General features: G+C 41.7%; 1 protein-coding gene across 6 annotated transcripts in view; it reads left to right on the forward strand.

The window, feature by feature from the left end:
• LOC116993740 (24-hydroxycholesterol 7-alpha-hydroxylase) overlaps positions 1–21,732 on the forward strand; it is a 28,778-nt gene extending 7,046 nt beyond the window's left edge. For 3 of the 6 annotated variants that reach the window (XM_033054708.2, XM_033054710.2, XM_033054706.2), the window contains exons 2-12: positions 5,195–5,330; positions 6,097–6,271; positions 7,844–7,993; positions 8,856–8,949; positions 10,419–10,517; positions 12,397–12,487; positions 13,514–13,647; positions 14,465–14,560; positions 16,355–16,443; positions 19,284–19,371; positions 20,041–21,732. In XM_033054708.2, coding sequence (XP_032910599.1) covers positions 5,195–5,330; positions 6,097–6,271; positions 7,844–7,993; positions 8,856–8,949; positions 10,419–10,517; positions 12,397–12,487; positions 13,514–13,647; positions 14,465–14,560; positions 16,355–16,443; positions 19,284–19,371; positions 20,041–20,112 — 1,224 coding nt within the window. In that variant the 3' untranslated portion in view covers positions 20,113–21,732. Of the gene's footprint in view, positions 1–3,964; positions 4,110–5,194; positions 5,331–6,096; positions 6,272–7,843; positions 7,994–8,855; positions 8,950–10,418; positions 10,518–12,396; positions 12,488–13,513; positions 13,648–14,464; positions 14,561–16,354; positions 16,444–19,283; positions 19,372–20,040 lie in introns of those variants that run through there. The other 3 variants (XM_033054707.2, XM_033054711.2, XM_033054712.2) reach the window with 3 other exon arrangements.
• Positions 21,733–22,983: the final 1,251 nt, after the last annotated feature.

Here is a 22,983-nt window from a genome sequence, read left to right on the forward strand (position 1 = left end):
TTCCTGCCTGCTCCCTTTAAAAAGAGTAGGCACTGCTGCAGAGTACAGCCAAACAAAACACTTGCTGCTGCCAGAGGGGTCATTAACAGGCACTACAGGGCTTGCAAAATACATCTGCAATAATTCCAGGCTCCTTGATGCTGCCAGAACAGGGTTAAGTGTCCTTAGTATGAGCAAGCTGCCCTCATAAAAGGTGTTGCAGAAACAGGCATTAGGCAGTGTGAAACTTCTTCATCTGTGCAAGGTCATTATTTTCAGCAGAGACTATTGCAATGAAAAAGTTCCTCCCCTGGATTAATCTTTCAGACTGTCAAGACACTCATCTCTTTCCTTCTTTCTTAATTCCTTTCTTCCTTAATTCCTTTTGTGTGTATCATTCACTGTTCTTTCTCTCGAGTCCTGAGTAACACAGTAAAGTTCCACTGCTTCCAGCCTGCCCTTTGCTTGGAGTTTGCTGCTTCTATTTTCCTCCCACAGAGAACACGTGGGCTGGAAGAATTGTCTCCTTTTCCCCTTGTGCCGTCACTGGGACTAAGAAAAGAAAGTTCCCCTGCTCTAATAAAATATTTAATCTCTTGTCTAATAAAAGATACCACCTCTTCCTCCTAAAGCTGCCTGGTGAGAGAAGTTTTGCAACAGTCTGGAATGGGCAGGGGGAATAACCAGAACTACCATGCAGCATAAAATACAGGGTGAGTTGCTTAATGAGTGGTTCAAAGGATGTGGCTCCCCACTTAGCCTGGAAAATGTGGTAAGAGTTACTAAGGAATTTCAAATTCTCTCATCAGTTTGCTAATTCAGCAAACAGGAGAAGTTCATTTAAACCCAGGAGATTGTTGTGCACTGTTATGGGGACCTGTGGGATCCATACATCCCTCTCAGAGTGTTGATTTGGGAGAAGCTGCCGTGTCCCAGGACTGTCAGCCTTTCTGTGTGTGGCTGGAGAGGGATGGCTCACTGGGTTACCAGGACATGAGGAGGGGAGCAGGCTGGAGGAGCCTTCTGGGGCAGCATTTCCCTAGAAATGTGTCCACAGCTGAGTCACTGCAGGTCTGTGGCTGGTCCCAGGTGTAGAAGACCAAAATGCTGCAGTCCCTGAGCTAGAGAGGGGACGTGGCATGGACCCTGTGTGTGTGTGTGCCCAAGGGAGAGGAAACCCACCCAGTGCTCCCACTCCCAGCAGGGCTCTTGGTGCAATGCAACTGCCTCAGCTGAGAGTGGCTGCTCCCTGTCAGTGCCCCTGGGGAATATGACTATTTCCCTGATTTCCTTTGGGGTTTTGGAGAACATCCTGCTGAAGTTTTTATTTCTCTGGAGTGTTACTTTCCTTAGGCTTGAATCTGCCTGTCACCATGTCACTTTGGAAAAAAAATAGCTTTCATGAGTGAAAGCAGTAAATCCTAGGAGAATTTTTATTTTGCTTTCTATATCTCTCTGTGTTGTGAGGTCTCCTTAAAAGCTGTTCCAGAGCAGTAACCTGGTGCAGTGCTGGCAGCAGAGTCTGCGCTCCATTGGGACCTTTCCATAACACAAGTGCAGAACTGCCCCACAGCTCCATTCCAGGAGCTGATTTTATTGCAGTGTAACATCAAGGTAATTACACATTTTGACAGATTAACAGTTTGGTTATTCAGGTGTCTGTCTGCAACAGCAGCCTTTAGCCTGTAACAGGGTAAGAGAGCTGAGAGCATCCAGCCTTCTGCTTTTTCTTCCTAGCTTCTGGTTTAGGGATTTTCTAGGCAGGAATTTACATCCGGATGATTTGACCTAATCTCTTTTATTGCCCTGTGTATAATTTTGGCTTCACAGCAATGCACAACAGTGAATCAATAATTTAATCATGACCCATATGAATAAAGTATTCTGTCTGGTTTTAAACCATCTAACTCCTAATCTCAAGCCCATTAGCTTTTACATTATGAGAAACTGAGAATAATGATTATCTTTTCCTGGGATCTAAGTCCGTTTAATCTCCTTTTATTGAAATATTCATGCATGTTGTGCATCCCTTTGACTTTGACTAGCTCAGAATATCCTGCTGAGATGGAATGGGCAGAAACACAGATTAAATTGAAGATGCAGGCACAGGATGTGTTTAGATGTTTGTTGTCCTTTTTCCTCTCCTTTCCTAGCAAGATAAGAGCTCCAGATTAATTATAGAATGATTTGGGTTGGAAGGCACCTTAAAGATCATCACATTTTGACCCATCTGCCATGACAGGGACATCTTCCGCTATCCCAGGTTGCTTAGAGCCCCATCCAACCACTCTTGAACAATTCCAGGGATGGAGCATCCACACCTTCTCTGGGCACCCTGTGCCAGGGCCTCACCACCCTCACAGTAGAGAATTTCTCCCTAATATCCAATACAAACCTACTTGCTTTCAGTTTAAAGCCATTTATTAGCACTTGCATAATGGATTTTGGAGTAATTTCAGTGTGTCATTATTCTAAGCCTTCTTTGGTGACATTTTTAGGTCTTCTTATTGTTTAGACTCTCAAATGACTCCAGATTATGAATAAACTTTTAGTTCTTCTTCCAAAGAATGAATTAGAAAAACTTTTAACCCCACATAACCTTATGCCTCCCTAAAAGCTGTACTGGGCTCCTTTTCAGTACATCCTATTTATCCACTACTAATCCCAATCTTTAATAATGCTTACTGTAATTTTTTGAGTACTAAAATGACTCTTTGAGGCTTCCCAGATCCTTCTGGCACCAAGTTTGCCTGTTCATCCTCCTGTAGCTGAGGATGATTTAGCAGATCACAGTAGGGAGTTCTGCAACTTCTTATTTTAATTCCTCAGGAGTTCTGAATTGAAACATTTACCACTGTTTTACCTAGAACTTGTTTAAGTTCATTCTGCTCAACATTTCCTTCAGAACAAGGTCTCAGTCCCTCACTCTCAGTGAAAGGCTCCAGGGTGGGACTTGACTTACACTGATGCAATCCTAACTCAGATTCCTTCCCCAGTTGGTTTCCTTGTATTATTTATCAGGCTCAGCACCACACCGGGAGACTTCCTGCATCTGGATGCTTGGAAAAGTCCTTACTGTTGGGGAGGCAGATTGCCTTTTTTAGTTTGATTCTCAAACATTTTTAATAGTTTAATTTTGCATTGCATTTATCAAATGTCATATTTATTTGGACACAAAATTCTGCTTTCTGAAAGATTTGCATTTGAATATCTGCCATCACAGCATTGCTCTGCGAGGCTGACTTATTCTGGAGAAGTTCATCTGTGCAGCTTTCTTATTTTAGTTTTGTTAAATATTGGTCTAATTTTAATGATTCTAAATAGATTGCAGGAAGCTGGATGAGATTTAAGCCCACATTGTTGTGTGGGTGTTTGCAGGTTACCAAGATGGTCACTGGAGTCCCAAGGGCAGTTCAGCTCCCTCCAAAAACAGGTGTGCAGGGGATGGTCTGGTGGATTGGTTTTTAGGATCCCCTGACTGCACAGACTTGATTTCTGTTGTCTATTATGGGAGCTCAGACATCTTGCTCACATATAATCACCTAAAATAAAGTGTTGCAATCTTTAATTGAGTGCGACCTTAATTGAATAATTGTTATTGCAGGTTGCTATTAGTTAAAAATTAATTTTATTTTAAAATTAGTTTAACTACATTTTAATGTTAATTTAAAATTTTAAAAATCTAATTTTTAAGCACAGTTCAAATTCACTGATTTTTATCCAGAATGATGATGAGGACATGGACATCAAAAAAGAGTCTTAGAAATTTAGCTATTACAGAGTCATAGAATCACAGATTGATCTGTGTTGGAAGAGACCTTAAAGCTCATCCTGTTCCACCTCATGCCATGGGCAGGGGCAGATTCCAGTGGACAGGTTCTCAAAGCCTCATCCAGCCTAGCCTTGGACATTGTTATTAAAACAATATTATATTTATTATCAGCCAGAGAGTTTGAACTGTCATTCTTTCTTTAATAATTTGCAGGTGAAGGACACAATCAAAATTCAACTGATGCCAGGAGGAATCTCTTCCTTGGCTTCAAAGGGCTTTTGATGGAGGAGGATTTACACTACAGACACTGACAGCAAAATAAATGGTTAAAGTCAATGGCATAAACAATGTGAGCAAGGTAGAATGATCTTTTTATGCCTACATCTGACAGACAGGAGATATTGCACGTTTATTTTCTGGTTTAGATTATTTACAAATATCAGGGATCATTTTAACAATGTAGGAACTCAGAATTGAATGCCTAGTGCTGAAAGTTTCAAAAGGGCTCTAGGATATTAGATTAAGGGAAGATGAAAGAATGATTTATGGCATCAAAAACCTTTCCTGAATGTCAGCCACTCTGTTCTGCTCAAAGCTTGTTAGCTATTTTGATTTTAATCTCTACAAGAAAGAAATCATTGGTATTAGGAGAAAGGGAAGGGAAGGGAAGGGAAGGGAAGGGAAGGGAAGGGAAGGGAAGGGAAGGGAAGGGAAGGGAAGGGAAGGGAAGGGAAGGGAAGGGAAGGGAAGGGAAGGGAAGGGAAGGGAAGGGAAGGGAAGGGAAGGGAAGGGAAGGGAAGGGAAGGGAAGGGAAGGGAAGGGAAGGGAAGGGAAGGGAAGGGAAGGGAAGGGAAGGGAAGGGAAGGGAAGGGAAGGGAAGGGAAGGAAAGGAAAGGAAAGGAAAGGAAAGGAAAGGAAAGGAAAGGAAAGGAAAGGAAAGGAAAGGAAAGGAAAGGAAAGGAAAGGAAAGGAAAGGAAAGGAAAGGAAAGGAAAGGGAAATCTGAAATATTAAAAATATGTAGAAGGGTGGAGTTTTTGCTAAAACAGTGTAGACTGAAATAGTAGGATTATAGATTTTACAGTATTGGTGCTTTGCTGTGGCAGCCAAGGGATGAGATAATCCATCCCTTGGGTTCTCTAATCCACAGAAGTTGTATTGTTTGAACTGCAATGAAATTCAAATATAAAGTGTTAATTTAAAAGAAGGAATCTCTTCTACTCTGCAAGAGGTCAGGCAGGCACTTACCATGTTCCCTTCTGGTCATAAGTCTGCAAATTTTGGTCTGATTCATGTTAATCATTGTGCACTTCTGAGCCAAGGTGTGCAGAGAGCAGGAATGACCAGGCCCTCCCTCCTGACATTTCAGCAGCACTGAAGTTGTGCTGGGGATCCTGCAAAATGTGTTAGCAGTGTACTGACAGGAAATCTTTGTTTGTTCCAGCATGGACCTGTGTTCACAATATTTGCTCTGGGAAAACGGTTCACTTTTGTGACTGAGGAAGAAGGAACCGAAGCATTTTTTAAATCTGAAGACTTAAATTTTGAACAGGCAGTACAACAAGCTGTCAAGAATGCAGGTAACTGAGATCTGTCTCTTTTGTAAAGGAAAACAAATCTAGTTACCCAGGAACATTAAATCCCAACCAAAAGCCTGTTGGCTTTTTGATCATGCCTTAAATGCTTATTTTAATCCATGACCGTGCTATGAAATGGTGAAATTGAATTTTTCCATAATCACCCAGTACTATAAACCAACTGAGGGATTTGGATTCAGTCTCAAGGAATCAGAAGTTTCTGATCCAGGGACTGTAATTACTTTTACCATCCAGCAGCCCCAGTTTGAGATCGGGTCCTTTGCTGTGGCTGGACACCCCACCTGCATGCACTTAAGAGCAATTGTAGATAATCCTATTACTTCACTGGAAAATCAGCTTGCAGCAACAATTAGCTGCTACACAGCAGTGCAACAGTCACTAGAAAAGGATGAGGTGTTCATGAGGATGTACTACTACAGCATGGAGACACAAACTGTTGGGATAAATTATTTTTCAATTCATTCCGTTTTGTGGTGCGTGTGCACATCCCACTGGGGGAAAATCTCTGGATTGTTGGTTCTGGCACTGAAGCTTCATGAAGCAGGAAGATGTTACACAGACTGGGAGAAGCAGGGTCATTACCAAAATCTTTACATAGTTACAAGAAAGCTTCCATTGAATTCTACTTTAGGAAAATTATGGTTAAGGCATTTAAATTAGAGTCAAAAAGTTACGTGTAAAAATGTTTACTCTGTCTTTCAGTGAAAAATCTGCTTTCCAAAACATTTCTGCTTCATTTTGTATTTAGTCTCTGTTCCTGCAGAAGCATTTTATCAGAACCATGGTAATCTCTACAGCATGATGAAGGGGAAGATGAGTCCCTCTAATCTGCACATGTTCTCAGGCACTTTGTGTGAGGAGCTCCATGAGCACATGACTCACCTGGGCACGGAGGGCACAGGGGATCTCAGTGACCTGGTAAGGTAAGGGAGTTTTGCAGCACATCTCAACTCAGGGGTGTCCTACTTGGGAGAGAAATGTTTCTGTAAAACAGCTGGAGCTCAGTCTTACAAAAGTTTTGTCAGGATGCTCATCACAGCTTCATGGTTTCAAGTGGCTCAGAGCGTGGGCAGGGTTTCATGTCAAGGTGTTTCTCTCAGTTAGGAGAAGCATCTGAATTGCCTGTTTGGAAGAAAAAAGAAAGCACAGCATGTTCCAACTAACCCTGTTACCCAAAAGATGGGATAAAAGCTTCACATATTTATAAAGAACTTAGGAACTGACAAGATGCTTAACCTCTGCAGGTTGAGAACTTTTCGTTTTTGAGCCAAGCTTAGCTTGAAGCTTAAGACCCTCTGTGACTGACTTGGCGGGCAGAACTTTATGTAAAAGAAAATTTGTTTCATGCGACAGCAACAAAGCTTTTAACTCCTCCTTTTTCCTGATTATCTGGGACAACACATATCTTGTCTGTCCCTCTGTACTACAAGTTGAATATTCATGGAATCACAGAATGGTTTGGGTTGGAAGGAGCCCTAAAGATCCTCTCATTCTGTCCCCTGCTATGGGCAGGAATACCTTCCACTGGGGCAGGTTACTCAGAGTCCCATCCAGCCTGGCCTTGAAGACTCCCAGGGGTGGGAGAGATGCTGCCTTTGGTTTGGATCTGTTTCCAACACCTCATATTCAGATTATCTTTTGCTGCCTTTTTCTGCATAAAACAGTGAGATACAGCTGTTACTGCAGTTAAGTCACTTGGCACCTCTCACTGCAGTTATTGCAATTTGGATTAACTGGAGGAAAATGTGGGGGAGAGGGGCTTTGAAATCTGGTAGGGGGTGATTGGTTCTGCTTTGCTGAACAAGGCAAAGTAAAAGTAATGGAATGCAGCATTCTAAGTAATTGTTATTGAGCTGCCTCAAAATGAAATCCATAGAGCCACCAGATGGCCCCCTCTTCCTAATTATCAGAAAATCAGAAAAGTGAGCACTATTCCCTGAAATACTCATTTAGCATCATCTGGGACACAGCAAAGGCTGCACAAGAGTTTCTTGGAGTACAGGAAAAGGGTCTGAGGAGGGAGCTCAGAGATTGCAGGATAACAGAGGAGCAAGCATGAAAGAGTGAGATGAAAAGAAATCAAAAAAGCATTATCTGCCCAGGAAAGCTGCAGCCAGAGGAAGGATGTTTCAGGATGTTTGGTCCAGAGGTGTTTGTGCAATGCCCAGAAGGTTCATGTGGGTCAGCCTGAAATGAGAGGGGTGGTTAATGGGGAGCAGGGCACCTCAGTGGCCAGAGCCTTTAAGTGACCAAACCCTCCTGGTGAAGTTCAGCCATGTGTGGAAGACCAGCCTGAGGTCTGTGTGTCTTCTGCCTCTGTTTAAAATCTGAAATGAGTGTGTGGGTGAGGTGTGAGCTTTGTGCCCTTCCATAGTGCTGTGACCTTTGAGTCCCACATCTTCCAGGGCTGGCAATTCTGCATGCTGTGTCCTCATCTAAAACTGCTGCAACAGCTTCCCTGTGGCCCCTGAGTCTTGGGCATCTTGTCCTTGCAGGCATGTCATGTATCCAGCAGTGGTGAACACCCTGTTTGGGAAGGGCATCTGCCCAACCAGTCCAAGTGAAATCAAGGAGTTTGAAGAGCATTTTCAGAAGTATGATGAGGACTTTGAATACGCTTCTCAGATGCCTGAGTGCTTCCTGAGGTAAAGGGGCAGAGATGATGGTTGTGGTGTACCCAATACCCATTTATCTTGCTGCAAAATCAGCCATGGGAGGCATTTCCCCTGGAGGATGATGCCCACTTTTTATTGATGGTGTGCCCTCAGGTGAAGCAGGCTTTTAGCTAAATCCTTCAAAAGAGTCCTGACCTTGTCTTGTGCATTTTCTTGGCATAAAGCAGAAACAGCCTGGCTTAGGTGAGCAGAACCCAACTTGGACGTGTCAGGGAGCAGCAGAATGGGGTAAAGGGCAAAGACCTGAGCCTAAATGGAAGTCCCAAGCTCAGGGGGCCTCCAGTGAGGTGTCTATCTGCTCTTTTCCACACTTCAGCTGTTTTCCCAATACCAATCCCAGGTTACATGGCTGCTCTGTCACAGAACTGACCTTGGGTGGAGACACCCAAACCCTGAGGAGGTGATTCCAGACACTGTCAGTGCTCTCACGGCCATCATTGCACTTTTAGCACCTCAAAACACCTTCAGAAAGAATTGGGGATGCTCTAAAAAAAGACCTTATTTTCTTCAAGAGGATCATTCTTGAAAAGATTGGCCTAAACAGTCTGTCCAAATCGACAGTGCAAACCTGTAATAAAAAGGTATAAAAATGTAGGAGTGTTGCAGTCCCAGGTCCTGGCTGCAAGAGGAGGTCTGGCCAAGGTGAAGGCCTTGGATGTGCTGTTCCTCATGCCAGTCTTCACTTCTGTCAGACTGACACTTGGCTCTTCATCAGCTGACTGCTGCCCAGGGGCTTTTGGAAAACAACCCAAGGAGTGCTTCTCATGGAAAAGGAAATGTTGGTTTGTGCTGCCTCAGTTAAGTGCTTCTTGTTTGTTTCTTTTCTTTACAGGAACTGGTCTAAATCCAAAAAATGGCTTCTAAAATTATTTGAGAAAGTAGTGCTGGATGCTGAGAGGACCAACCCTTCAGAGACTGCATCCAAGGTAAACATCCGAGGCTAGGAAATAAGATGACTTTGTTGTATATTCTGACTGAAGCAGTGGAGAGCAGGAATAATTTCAGTACTGGAAGCAATAAGTCAAATATGGCAGGTTTTACAGCTATACCCAAATGTTCCAGTGTTTTTGTCACCTGCAGTAGGAGAGACCCATAACTTTGACTCCTGCTCCTCCATTTAGTTTATTTCAAGCAATTCTGAGAATTAGCATCTTCCCCTGGGGAATTTTAAGGCAAGGGTTCAGAGCTATGAGCCATCCCCAGGCTGCAGTACCACGCTGCAGTGAGCAGTTGAAAGAGGTGAGAGAAAGACCCTTCAGTTGTTTCATTGAGGGCACTGTGCTGTGAAACTTCAAAACCTTACATATGCTATTTATAAACCCTGGTGTAGAGTGAGCAGATCCTTCAACAACTAGACTGGGAGAAAATAGCAGATTACTGGATTGGGAGCCAAGTACCCTAAATATTCATTGTGTCAAAGCTGAGATAAGTTGTTCCCCTGGTTATTCTCCTCAGCTCTGGCAGGAATTCTGCTGATAGAGCTGACAAACGTGACGGCAGACTGGCCTGGGAATTTCGATCTACCAAATGGTTGTAGAACAGATCATTTAAACAAAACAGGTTTTATTTAGACTTCAAAAGCTTTACATACCACGATTTCTTTAATAAAACAAACCAGATTAGCAGAAAGAAAGAGAAGGCTGGAGTTGAGCTGGTGGGAGGTAAGAAGGTGCAGGAAGCGGGAAGCACAAACTTGATGTCTTAAATTGGATGGGAATTTGGGAAAAAATCAGCCATTTTTTATTCAAGGTTGGCATTTCCCCCTCTGAAAAGTAGGCAGGAAGCTTTGTCTCAAGCTGAGACATGGCTGCCCTGCATTTAAGGAAATATTGTAAGCAAAAGCTGATCCTAGAACATTACACAGTTACTACAGTTTCAGATAATATCAGCCCATTGAAGTCACTGCTCAGGTCACCAACAAAGTGCCAGAAACTAGGGAGTTTGCTGATGTATCAGACCATCTCCTTATAACCTTAAGCACCTTTTTGGTATGAACAGAGAGAACATTTTCTTCATTTCCATTCATTCAACTGGCTCATTCCCATTTTCAGGTTCTTTAAAGCAGAGGTGTAGAATAGGGATTAGAATGGACTTTTTTTTCCCCTTTCTTCCACATACAAGCAACAATGGGGAATGAGGGAACCCAATCCTCTAAAACTTTAAGGAAATGTATAGCAGTGAAGGTATTCAGGAGGAATTCATTCTCCTGGCCCTCTACCTGTCTGAGTCTCGCTTTCTCTTAATAGCTGTCATTTCTATATTGCACCTTCCAAAAAAGTCATGATTAACATTTCTTCTCTTTGAGAAACTAGTCCTTAGGTTCTAGTAAGCCTTGCCCCAAACTACATTTTACTATATTCTTGGAAATACAGATTATTTTCTTTTATTTTAACAGACACTTCTACAACATCTTCTGGATAACTTGCAGGGAAAACATCTAGCTCCCAATTATGGTCTCCTGATGCTCTGGGCTGCCCAAGCAAATGCTGTGCCTGTAAGTACATCAGCTACAGAAACACCTTCTCTCTCTCCTGTTCCAAAGCCTGGATTTGGGAAGGAAAGGCTTTGAAGCAGAGGTCACACACACTCCATGGATTCCAAAGAAGGGATTATCACGCCCACATGCATCACTACAAATATACCCAGGCTGCAATGTCACAGAAGCAATGACAAGAAAAGCTCTTCTTGTATTTTTTCCTAAATTATGCTGTCCCCTGTCATAACATTTCAGCAACATAAGCCTCACAGCTATTAAGATCACAGTCTTAAGCTGTGAAGAGCATTTAACTCTGTTTTGAAGCACCGTGGCTGTATTATAGAAAAGACTATTTCACATTCCCTGGTGTTACCAATTGTAAAGAATATCAAAAGCATAATATAGAGTAACTTCATTTGTGTGTAAAGCCTCAAGTGATTTTTGTCTCTTTCATTTTTGGGGATCTGCTGTACAAGTGCCAGTGGAAGACAAGCAATAGTCTGATTCTAGAGCTGTTAAGTTTTGTCTGTGTTAGAAAAAGATTTGCTGGATTAATGATACTGATATAAGTATGCTAACAAGCCAAATAGATCTAACACAGCTTAGGCTGACCAAAGACATTTATAGGAATTTCTCAGATGAAAAATCCATAGCAGCAAAAACATCCTTTATTTACCATGACTACTAAGCTCTTTGCAGCACAGTTATGTCCATTACAGATGTGATTTAGAAAAACATGATAGTGAGTTATTTTTATATGTTCCCCTAACGGATATATCTGTGTTTTTTTGGAGATTGGATATTCCTGCAGTTTAGCCTAAGGGAAATTCATCCATTTCAGTGAGGTTTCTGTGGATTCACGTGTTGGCATAAGTGGGAGGCATAGCCTGCTGTCTGTTATCAGGATAACTGACATTCCTTCCACAACACTTACTTCTGTAATATTCAGCTGTAAATAGACATACAGATATTTTTCTGTTTCTCAGAATAGTTACAACCGCTGTTCTGGGGAGTGGAATGACGAAAGAAAAGGCCTTTCACCTTCCAAGGGCATTTTTTACAAGCACTTTAAACCCTTTTATCTGAAACAATTCAGTTATCCCTTCTTAGCCCATGGAGCGAAGCCACAGTGTCCAAGTGCTGTACAAGAAAGCTAAACTACAAGATTTGCTTTGCAGAAGGAGGGCTGCATCCATGTCAGTGTCTTTGGGAAATAAAAGTCAGAGTTTCATCCCTTACCAGCACAGATGGCCCACGACCAGATCTGTGTACAGGCTGCACCTCCCGCTAGCTCAGCAAGAGGAGAGAGACTCCTGGCAGTGCTGCCAGTCCTTCTGCTTTCATCCCGCTTAAGAGGATTTTCTCCTTTCCTAGATTTCTTGATTTTCAACTTCATTGCATAACCAGTTAGCAAATTATTTCTAAAGGGGATATACTACTCCTTGTTTTGCTGTTAATTAAAACTTTTCCTGCCCATTTCAGTGTGACTTACTATGACAATGCCCTGCAAATTATTTAACCTCATTTCTGCAAATGCTAGTATCAATTTATTTCTTTTTGTCATTCCTGCAGCTAAAACTAATCATGCAAGATGATTTAGTATTTCATTTAACACCTAGTTATTTGAAAATAAAGGATTCTGTGTTTTAAAGCTCAAGGCCAAGGCTATATAATGTTCACTAAAGATAAGTACACAGCAGATGACTAGACATAATCTCCCAGGAGCTGAGCCTTTAGATATGGATTTACCCAGGAAGCACAGCTCCCCATGCATCTGAACTACAACAGGCACACACCAAGAAAGTGCAAATGTTTTCACCTGCCTCTGTGATTTGCTAAAAAGATACTGTCCTTCTGTTCCATATCCCTAAATCCAGGGATTTCCATCTCTTTTTAGGTTGCATTTTGGACCCTTGCTTTCATACTCTCTAATCCTGCCATTTACAAGAAAGTCATGGAAGACCTGGCTTCTGTTTTTGGTGAAGGAGGTAATAAATCTCATTTTGTCCTTCTGGAAGCTGGAAGTGATTTATCCTGTGTTGGCCCAGCACACTTGGTCAGTGGCTGGGAACAGTGAGTGTCTGCTAAGGGTGCTACTGACAGCATAAGAGTCCAGCTCTTAGGTCTTTACTCAGTATATGCTCAAGACACATTTTTAAGCAAAACCACCTCTGATGTTAGCAGAAAGAAGCTAGGAAAAGAATAGTATGTGTTTTTTTTCTTCATTCCAATAATTTTAACTTAGATTTGTATTTCCCAGCCTTGTGTTTTTTCCAGGCACCTATGATAGGGTCAGATGAGATCATTCAGTTCAGGTGCTTTTCATGGTGTGCTGTTCACCAGATTTACAGCTATTGATGGAAAAAACAGGCTAGGAACTGTTCTCTTTTCTGTCATCAGAGGCAAATTTTTCCAGCATGGTTCAGCCCCCATGACCACCCTCTTTCCCTCAAAAAGCAGTCACCTATTGGGAGCAGTTGTTCCCATATGCAGTCCCTTGATCAGAGTTAAACTTTCACAGAAGACTCTGTTGACATGGATCCAAACTGTATCAAGCGACATGTCAGTAATTAACCAATAAAGAAGATCCACAAAGCCTTTCTCCTGGCCTTGTTTCATTTGCTATTGCTAACAGAGCCCAAGAGCTCAGCCATGAGACATTCTTGTCTTGGTGCTTACAGTCCCTGAGATTTCTATGCAGTGTCTTATGAAAGCACAGAAAAGCTCTGAAGACTTTTAACTCCCAACATGGCTTTATTTGGCCCCTTCTGTCTAACTCCATATATACACCTACCTTAGAGTTATTGAATTATGTTCTGTGGCTTTTCTTAAATTTTACTGATTTATGGCCCATTCATTTACTTTGAAATATAAAGACAATTTTTGGGTGTAAACAATGCCTTGAAGTCTTGAAGTATTTCACCCACAATCCTAAAGCAAGACATGCCAGCCTGTATCAAAACAAGTACGAAGTGTAATTTTTACATGGGATCTTCTTTCTCATGCCATAACAGGTAAAGATAAACTGGAAGTCTCTGAGGAGGATCTGAAGAAGATCCCTTTCATTAAATGGTGCACTTTGGAAGCCATACGGTTGAGGTCTCCAGGTGCAATCACCAAGAAAGTCATAAACCCAATTAGAATTAAGGTGAGGTTTGGTTGTGAGTTTTTTTCCCCAAAGGATGCTGTGTGATTTGTCTGGAAATGGTCCTCCCAATAGGTCTGGGTAAAATGACAGTGGTAGAGATATTCCCCAACCTCACATATATATTCTTTTTATAGGTTTATTCATCCTCATTAATTTATGAGTGATTTGGATTCTCCAGTTCACAGTCATGCCTTCAATTTTGAATTAAGACTGAATTGAATTGAACTAGATACTGATGGCATATAAAAGAGGAATCAGACACAACAAGTATAGTAGAAGGAACCACATTTTAGTAACTGATAAGACTCCTTTTTGTCCCCCTTCACTACCATTCAGAAGGGAGCTGTCAGCATTCAGGAATCTGGCAAAGAAATGTTTGGGAAAAAACCCACACTCTTAAAGAATCAGTGCTTATGACTATTTGAGATTACTGATCAAATTACTAATATCTACTGTCACACAAAGCTTTCTTTGAATTCCTTTGCATTGAAGGAAGTGTTTAACAAAATGTTTAGAAACAACAATACTGCTCACTTGGTAAATCAAGAAGCAGGAAAGACAAAATAATGCTTCTGATCTTTTGCTACCTAAAAGAACCCAAATTAGAATGCAAATAATTTTTCCACTTTCCCCATTGTTTAGGTTTTATGGAAAAAAATAGCAACACCAAGAAGAAACTTCAAACATGTAATATAACCACCATGGCTTTATCACCTTCACTTGTCTTTTCTTAACATCTTCTGCTGATAGAAGTACCAAGGAGGGGCTATTTTGTGAGATTTTTAGCTCTTTTCTTAGAGATTTTTCTTCTTTTCAGAATTTCACTATCCCTGCTGGTGACATGCTGATGTTGTCACCATATTGGTTGCACCGGAATCCAAAATATTTTCCGGACCCAGAAATGTTCAAACCTGTAAGTTGTCATTCTTCCTGTGGGTATTTTGCTGTCTTTTCTCCTCTTCACTTCCTTTACAATAAAAGCACATGGACAAATGTGCTTAAATCTGGCAGGAGAATGGCCTTGAATAGAGAGAAGATGTGCACATAAATGAGGAGCCTGTAGGAATAAAAAAGACTTTTAAATTTAGTGATAGGTACTACTTTAATATCACTTTGATCCTGACCATATCACTCTCTGCAAATCCCTGAAAGGAGATTGCAGCCAGGTGGGGGTCAGTCTTTTCTCTCAAGTGACAACTGATAGGATGAGAGGAACCAACCTGGGGAGGTTTAGATTGGATATTAGGAAAAATTTCTTCACTGACAGAGCTCCTGACCAAAGCCAGGCACCGCCCAGGAAAACGGTGGCATCACCATCCCTGGAGGGATTTAAAAGTTGTGTAGGTGTGGCCCCTGGGGGTGTGGTTTATTGGCTGTGCTGAGTTAATGTTGCACTTGATGATCTTTTTAATGTCTTTTCCAACCTAACCAATTCTGATTCCAAGTGTTCTTCTCTCCCTGTTGGATGATTTCTCGTAGGTATTATCTCTGCTAATTCAGTAGTTAATCTAGTTTCTTGATTATTATTCCACTGCAGGTGGCTGTGTGGGCAGGCTTGTAACTGCTCTTTTTAGCACCATCCAATATAGAACAGTTTGTCTTTTTTATAGAAATACATCAAGGAGTAATTTAAACAAAACTTCCCTTCTAGCAAACTCTTCCCGATTTGAAATCCCTTTTAACAATTCCTGCTTCTTTGAAATCTGAAGCTGAAACTCTGATGCAGCAGCTTATTTTTTTAGTAACTTTTTTCTAAAGAGCAAGTTAGCTTGTTTTTTAGAAACTTTCCCTTTTTTTTTGGACATTGTCATTCCAAATGTATGATCTTGCTTCATCACCACTGAGATTTTTTTTCTTTATTGGATTTAGATGCTGACAGGTTTTTTCCTCAGAAATCTCAAAACAGCCCTAAAATAGATAAATGCAGGATTTTGTCTTCTCTGGGACAGCTTCATCAGGAGTTCACCACCAGAAGCTTGACAGAGTGTTACTTGGCAGAGTAGCACTGAGTTTGTGGAGGCTGGTACAGTTTGTCACCCAGCAGTCATGAGATTTGCTTCTCTCAGTGTCATCACCCACCAAAACTTTAGCCCATATTGCCTTGTTCCTTGTGTTGTCCCTTTCCTCTCAAAGCAGTTTAGGATGGAGCAGGAATCCCTTTGGGAACAGACAAGCTGTTTTTTGTGGAGAATCATTCATCTCACACACTGGCTTACACCAGTTAAAGCTCCTAGACCTTGCATTTGTCTGTGCAGCGTGTCTTAGAAATGTGGTTTTTTTTGTGCAAGAGGTGTGTGAGCTATTTTTGTGTCATGACAGTTTTGTGACTGAGGCTTCCCTCAGTACTGGTTGAACGTTTGCATTTATAGATATATTTAAAAAATTAAGGTTGCATTTTAATAGCTCAATATGCAGGATTTAGGAAGTGGGGAGGTATAGGAAAACTGCTTTAGGGGTAATTTTGAAAACTTCTCCAGCATTTTAAGGCACCTGAATGTGTTTCAAATGGGACCCTCATTTCTTTCCCTGATTCAGTGTTGACTTTTGGATCCAGACTCTAATACTGACAGGTTGAATGCAAAAAAAATTGTATTAGTGCGACTTTGTATTGAGGATTAGCTGTCCAAGGTCATTTTTAGCCTGGAGAAATAAAGTTAAGCTTTATTTATATAAGGCTGATTTGGAAAAAAAAAGTTTCTTCCCACAGGATCGTTGGAAAGAGGCAAATTTAGAGAAGAATGCTTTCTTGGACAGCTTTGTGGCATTCGGAGGAGGGAAGCATCAGTGTCCAGGAAGGTCAGTGAAACAGCTGGGGTTTATTTATTCCCAAACCCTGCAGAGAACAACTCTCTTGAACTGAGTTTCTCTTACTCTTGGAGATAAAGTGTTTGCTTTGCTCTTTGTCAGTCTCCTAATGCTTGGCATCATCTGCACTGTGTTTGAACTGATCTGAAAGTGGTTTCATTGCTGGAAAAGACAGGTGAAGTTACGATGAACAGGCAGAATCTGGGACCAGTGTATCAAGGGTTATTGCCTCCCCACCCAGGGAGGACATTCAGCATGGCTCTGCCCCTGCTGAGGTTTCTTTTCATCAAGGGAGAGTTGCTCCACTTCCAAACACACCATTTTACAGACACAGTTATTTGGGTTGCCTTAAACCAGTTCTAAACAAACCTACAGAAGATTTCTCAGGTTTGAGACTCTCTTTCCATCCTCTGTGATGCCATTGACATCTCTGCTGATCTTCAGGTATCTTAACTGGCTCCTCTCTGAATCTGGTCTTTGCATTAGGGCACACAGATTTGTGTAATGGCTTAAATTGCAGATCCTGTCTCACTTCACTCCTCCAGCAATGCCAGCCTTGGTACTTCCTGCATTCCTTTTGCTGTTTTCTCTGCTGTCCCTCTTCCTGGAACAAGTCCCAGGGAGCCAGCTGCTCCTCGTTCCTGTGTTCAAACATCTCTGTGCTCAACTCTCTGCCTTCAAAACCTGGGCTCCTCTGAGACAAAAGTCTCCCTATAATCCTTAAGACCAAATCCTTAAGTCATTTTACCTCGAGTTCCATGTGGAACAAGGAATCTGGAGGGTGTTGAAGAGGAACTGCATTCTGGAATCTGCACTCTGTGGCAGTCTGGACATGAGTGCCAGATGAACTTTGTGAAGGCATTAAAGACATGAGCAAAATGAATAAAATGGCTTTCACTGTTCAGGCTTGCCAGAGGAAAGTGCTCACCTTCTGCTGTACCTCGGTGGCTTGTACCACATTCCTGAGCTAAATCTGAGCCCAACCTCATTCCCAGCACAGCAAAATTCACAAGAGGCACTTGCAGGTACAGGGAAAGCTACAAAACAATGTTTCTGAAAGCTGGTTGTTTATATATCCCGACCTATATCTCTGATAACATCTTTCAAATAAGTTTTTGTTTAGAAAGAAAAGTATAACGTTTCTCCACAGTCAACAGATGGAGAATCTTTTTCTTGCTGAGATACTTAAAAACCCTTTCAGACCCTTTGGCAGTCCACATGGTAACACACACCTTCAGGTTTTTTCAGCAATAATTGAAAAGAATAATGTGATGGTCTTGGAAAAAAAGAAAATTAAATCAAGGGTTGTATCAAGGATAGCAGGTTGCAGATTTCCTTCATAAACTGAATGAAACAATATTTAAAGTTTAAGATGCATTTTTATTTATTTCAGTACTGAGATTTATAAATGAAATATATGAAATATTTAATTTCTCTATTGCAAAAGTTCAGCATAAAATTAAAAGCTAACTTAATCAAACTGAAAGCTAGTAAATAACTTACCTGTCCAGTATTTTACCAGACTGATGTGGGAGGAGCTCCCAAAAAGCCATTTCTGTGCCATATTTTATACTTAAAGAAAAAATTGATGTCACTTTGACTGCTTTGGTTGAAGCAGGTGGTTATTGCCTGTGTGACTGTGCTTGTCTTGCATGGCTGTGTTGTTCCCTCAAGCACTGGGGTCCAGGGCCCTGCTGTGCAAGCAGAGCTGGGACTGGAAGGACCCACCTGGTGCTGGAGGCTTGGAGCTTGGGCTACATCCCACCTGAGCTGGGCTAATAGACATCCAAATATCTCTGCACTGCATTACCCTGAGCCAAGGGCACCAAAAGCTCAAGGCAATTCCAGTGTGAAATCACAGGGATAATTTGGGGTCTGAAGCTGAACAAGGATCTTCTTTGTGCTGAAACAAAGATTTTCCCACTCCAGAGCCCAGGGCAGCTCCAGGTGCAGAGCCTGGTAGCTCTGCAGGAGTTACCTTGGGTCTGTGAGGCTTTTTAGCTTCGCCTCACACCTGCCAGGCCAACTCCATGTGCAGTCATGCAGCCTCTTCCTTTGTGAATTCCCCCATAGCTGTTTTATCCAGGTTTCCCACCATTTCTCTGTAGAAAAGCAAGGTGGTATTATTATTTTTACTGGGTGTTTAAGAGTTGTGTCTAAACTCTGCAAGTGAGTAATCCCATGACCTTGCACAGGTGCACACTGGTGAATGCAGAAAGCTCTTGTACACATCAGCATTAAAAACCAATAGCCTGGAGGATTTCACCTGCAGTTATCCAAAATCTTCTCCAGCCTAAGAAACACCTTTGGGAGAGTGTTACAGAAAAAAGAAATCATGCCCTTGGGTCTCCTACTGCATCCTGATGCTGACGCATTAAATGATAACTCCCACTGTCACTGCTCTCTGATGTCACCAGGCTCCCAGCTGCATTATATAACTTTATATAGCACGATTAGTCATATGGCCTTTTCTGTGTTTGACTGCCTTCTCACTCCTAGGAAGTTATTTCAAGTCAGCAAGTGTTAGGAGAACATAAATGTTTATACAGTGGAAAAATCCATAATGATAAGGAGCTGGTTTAAAATAGGTGTCAGAGGGATACTGTCAGTCCAGTGTTTCACCAGAAAGAAGGGGCAGCTGCCACATTCATGTTCTTTTTTGAGCAGCAAACCTGAACAAACTACAGCAGGTTTCCTATGGAAGATAAACTTTCAGGCAGAACTAAAGTGCACAGAGTGTAAAATGTGTCAAAGACACCCTGGTTTTTACCTGATGATAACACACACAATGGTCAGTCCGGAGAGCCAGTGTTTTCCTCCCTTTCTTGCAGGTGGTTTGCAATCATGGAAATCCAGCTGTTTGTTGTGCTGTTCCTGTACAAGTATGAATTTGTGCTGTTGGATGCAGTGCCAAAGGAGGTAAGAGATCCATGCATTTGTGTAGCATCCCCCAACTTCATACCCTTCATTGATCAGGCTCAGCTGAACAACCGTGCTCAACTGTGGTTACATAGATTTTGAGAGGAGTACTATAAAACATGTAACAACTCTCCAACTCAGAAAATTCAGAGTAATTCCAGTTAGTGGGGCTGCACTGCCTACACAACCAAGTGCTTACAAGAATGTTTTGTCTCATTGTTGCCTAAACATTACTAGAGATTTGATAGTTGTTGCTCACAAAATACTTTCAACATATGTAATCACATGTAACACTCGTAGTGTTCTTCCATTACATATTGAGGGGTGGAAGGTAAATGATTAGGTTAAGACTGAATGACACAGAAAGGTTTTACACTTAAAGGAGAATGGCACAGTCTCTACTTCATTATTTGAGTATTTTGAAAGTATTAAAAACTGTGAGAGTTTCTTATGAGTTTATGTGCCACCCTGACAGAGTGACTGGAATAATAATTAACCATGGCCCTACTCAGTGACTTTGGCAGAGCCAGGAAATAATTCTTGGTATTTGGTCTTGGTTCTCTAAGACTGAAGATGCAAGAATGTTTATATCTTAATGTTAAAGCACACTGGTAATTCCATTAGCTGAACTAACTGAAGTGTTTTTTTCTGATTTTCTTCTTTCTTCAGAGCCCTTTACATTTGGTGGGGACACAGCAACCCACAGCACCACTACGGGTCCGGTACAAATGCCGGGAATGAAAGTTGTGCAGCACTGACCTTTCTTTGCCAACCCGCGCTGGATGGATGAACCACTGAGCTGCTTCCCAAGCCCACATCTTCAGCCAGGTTCTCTGCCTGCAGAGTTCTTGATTTCAGCTTTCAATGCTGTACACCGTGCTGTGCCAAACCAGTACCTGTGCTCCCCCCCAGGCTGCCCATCTCTCAGTGCTTCAGTCCAAGCTCTCCCGGTGCATTCATAATTTGTGGGTCAGTTATTCACAGACTTTGCAAATCTGAAATACTAAACTCACCAACCAAACATTTAGGACAAAAAGCTGCAGTGTCTGGAAATCCTGTGTGGAAGCTGTGCCAGAACCAGTGGAGAAGCAGCTCCCTTGGGCCAGGTCACTGCTTCCTGCAGGGCGCTTTAAACCGAGGCCAAAATGGTGCCTCATGCTAAGAAATCACATTGGTAACAACAGCTCCCTGATGTTGGTGTGCACAGAATCCAGGACAGTCTGAGCAGAGACCTCTGGATTAGCTCCACATCATGATTAACTGTGGTGACTTGTGTGTCACTGCCTGTGTGGATAGGTGAAAGTCTGGCCTGCTCTGCTTACAACCAGTGCCAACTTCTTGCAAATAAAATGAATTTGTAATGGAAAAATTGCAAGTGTTTGGGATCTTGTTCTACTGGAGCACCTCATATTTCTGCTGAGCTTTATTTTGCTCCACAGGATTCAGAATCGGTCCTTGCATGAGTTTGCAATAAAAGTTTGACCATGATGTTTGGCTTCCAATAAATATGATCTTCCTGCTCGTAAGACTAGTTATCTAATATCTAGAACACTTTTGCTTTCCCTACCACATGAGTTATAGAACAAATTGCACAAATATGAGAATATTTGATCCTGTACAGAATACCTAGTAAAATTGTTTGAAGAAACTGACTCTGGGGTCCCATCACTGCCCTGTTGTGGATGACATCTCCAGGCACTCGATGTACTTTCCAAGGTGGAAAAAAACAAGGGAGGTGGATTAGTAAAGCCATGTGGTGGTCAAGTGATAGAGCTAAAAGGGGTCCTCTGTCTGGAAATAATCCAGAAGCTTCTGGGGGAGGGAAAGACTTTCCCATGGGACAGGGTTAAATGGGCATTAAAAGGTCATCGCGATATCCTGCTCAAGAGTGGATTAAAAGTATCTAAATTATTCCTCTTCAAGTGCTTGTCCAATCTGCTTTTAAATACAGCAGTGCCAAATTTCCATGGGGGATCTGTCCTCTTACCTGACTCTCCCTGCTGTTACAAAGCTGTCCTACATATCAGTAGCAGGAGTCAGAATAAGATTTTATCCATGCCATCAATGCAAGACTGTAAGAAGCCAAAGATTTTTAAGCCTACAGAGAAATAAAATGTATTTCAAGCTACCTTTTTTATTTCTACCTTCTGTATGAAGTCTGGATGTTACAGGGAAAGTAGTGGAGCATCCCTCAAAAAACATCTTAGAAAATGTAATTGTTCCTCCTCCAGATGTGGCAAAGGCCAGATCTACCTCAGATAAATTCCAGTGTCAAAATCAGTGAAACAATGGTAAGAGTTGTCTTAATAAAACAGGAAATCTGGTGTTACAAAGAATGAGAAATAAAACTCTGTTACATGAGTTTTTCTTTAATAATTGTACATCAAAGAAGTGTTTCAGGGGAAAAAAAAATGAAACTAACATATTCCAGCCAAATCTTTTTTTACTACTTTTGAAGAGAGTATAAACATTTCCCCTGAAATAATGAATTTCTTGTGGAAATATAAAACTCCTGAAAACATTTGAGTTAAAATTGTTGACCTCCTGTAAGTGAATCTTCTCCAGTCAACACAGTGAAAAGATCACCCACAGCATCAGCAGCCACCTCCCAGAATAATCACAGCTTCTTTCATGTCTTCCCTCTAATGAGCCTCCCCAAAGGCCCCTCTCAAGTCAAGTATTTCAAGTGGTCTTTGTCTTTTCTGTGCCACTGATTGTCACAGAACCCAGAAGTTTAGGCTTAGCACATACATCTCCTCAAAATAGCTGTCTGAGGACTAAAAGATAGTGCTGTGGCCATTGGGAGGTGGGCTAAAAATAATGACTTCCCCTCAAAAAGAAATTAATTTTAAGGCCCTTGCTCTATGCTGGGCTTAGGCACTGTGCCAAGCAAAACTCAACTTAAGCATGTGTTTTGCCTTAAACAAACACTTAAAATGGATCCAGGGAATAAGAATGGATTTTGATTTAAGCACAGGCTTAAGTGCTTTGCTGAACCAGGGTCCAAAAGCCTCAGTCCCTAACCTGTTGTTTACAGTTAGTCTTGGCATCTGCATTACAATTTAAAGGACATATGAAGGTTAGTGGAAATATTGAGGTGGCTTTGTTCATTTTAGGTGAACCTGGCACACATGAAAGGATTTTAGGAAGCATTTATAGCCCAAACCAGTAGGCTTTGTTGGCAACAAGCATCTTTCCCAGTTATCTGGTACATTCTAAATGCGTGGCTCATCACACTGCAAAAAATATTCCCTGTCCACCATGTGGTAGAAGGGGAATTGGACACAGAAAAGGCATTCAAAAGACAGCAAGCACTTAATTGCAGCAGGCAAGGAGAGGCTTTCATCATGTGGCCGTTCTGGATGACAATGGACATGCGACTGATTGGCACAGCATTATTTGGGTTTTTCACTTTGATCATAAAATTACCAGGAAAGGCTTAATGGAGTTATAAATATCTTGTTTCCATGAGAGTCCTGGGAGGATAATTATAGCACTGAAGTCTTTACAAAGATAGAGCATTTATAAAATGATATTATCTGAGGTCTCCAATGGATAATGCAGGGAATTCTGCACTCTATTCCCAGCTCTCCTATTGACTCACTGTGCTCT

This window comes from Catharus ustulatus, chromosome 3 (genome assembly GCF_009819885.2).
Source record: "Catharus ustulatus isolate bCatUst1 chromosome 3, bCatUst1.pri.v2, whole genome shotgun sequence".
NCBI classification, from domain to species: domain Eukaryota; kingdom Metazoa; phylum Chordata; class Aves; order Passeriformes; family Turdidae; genus Catharus; species Catharus ustulatus.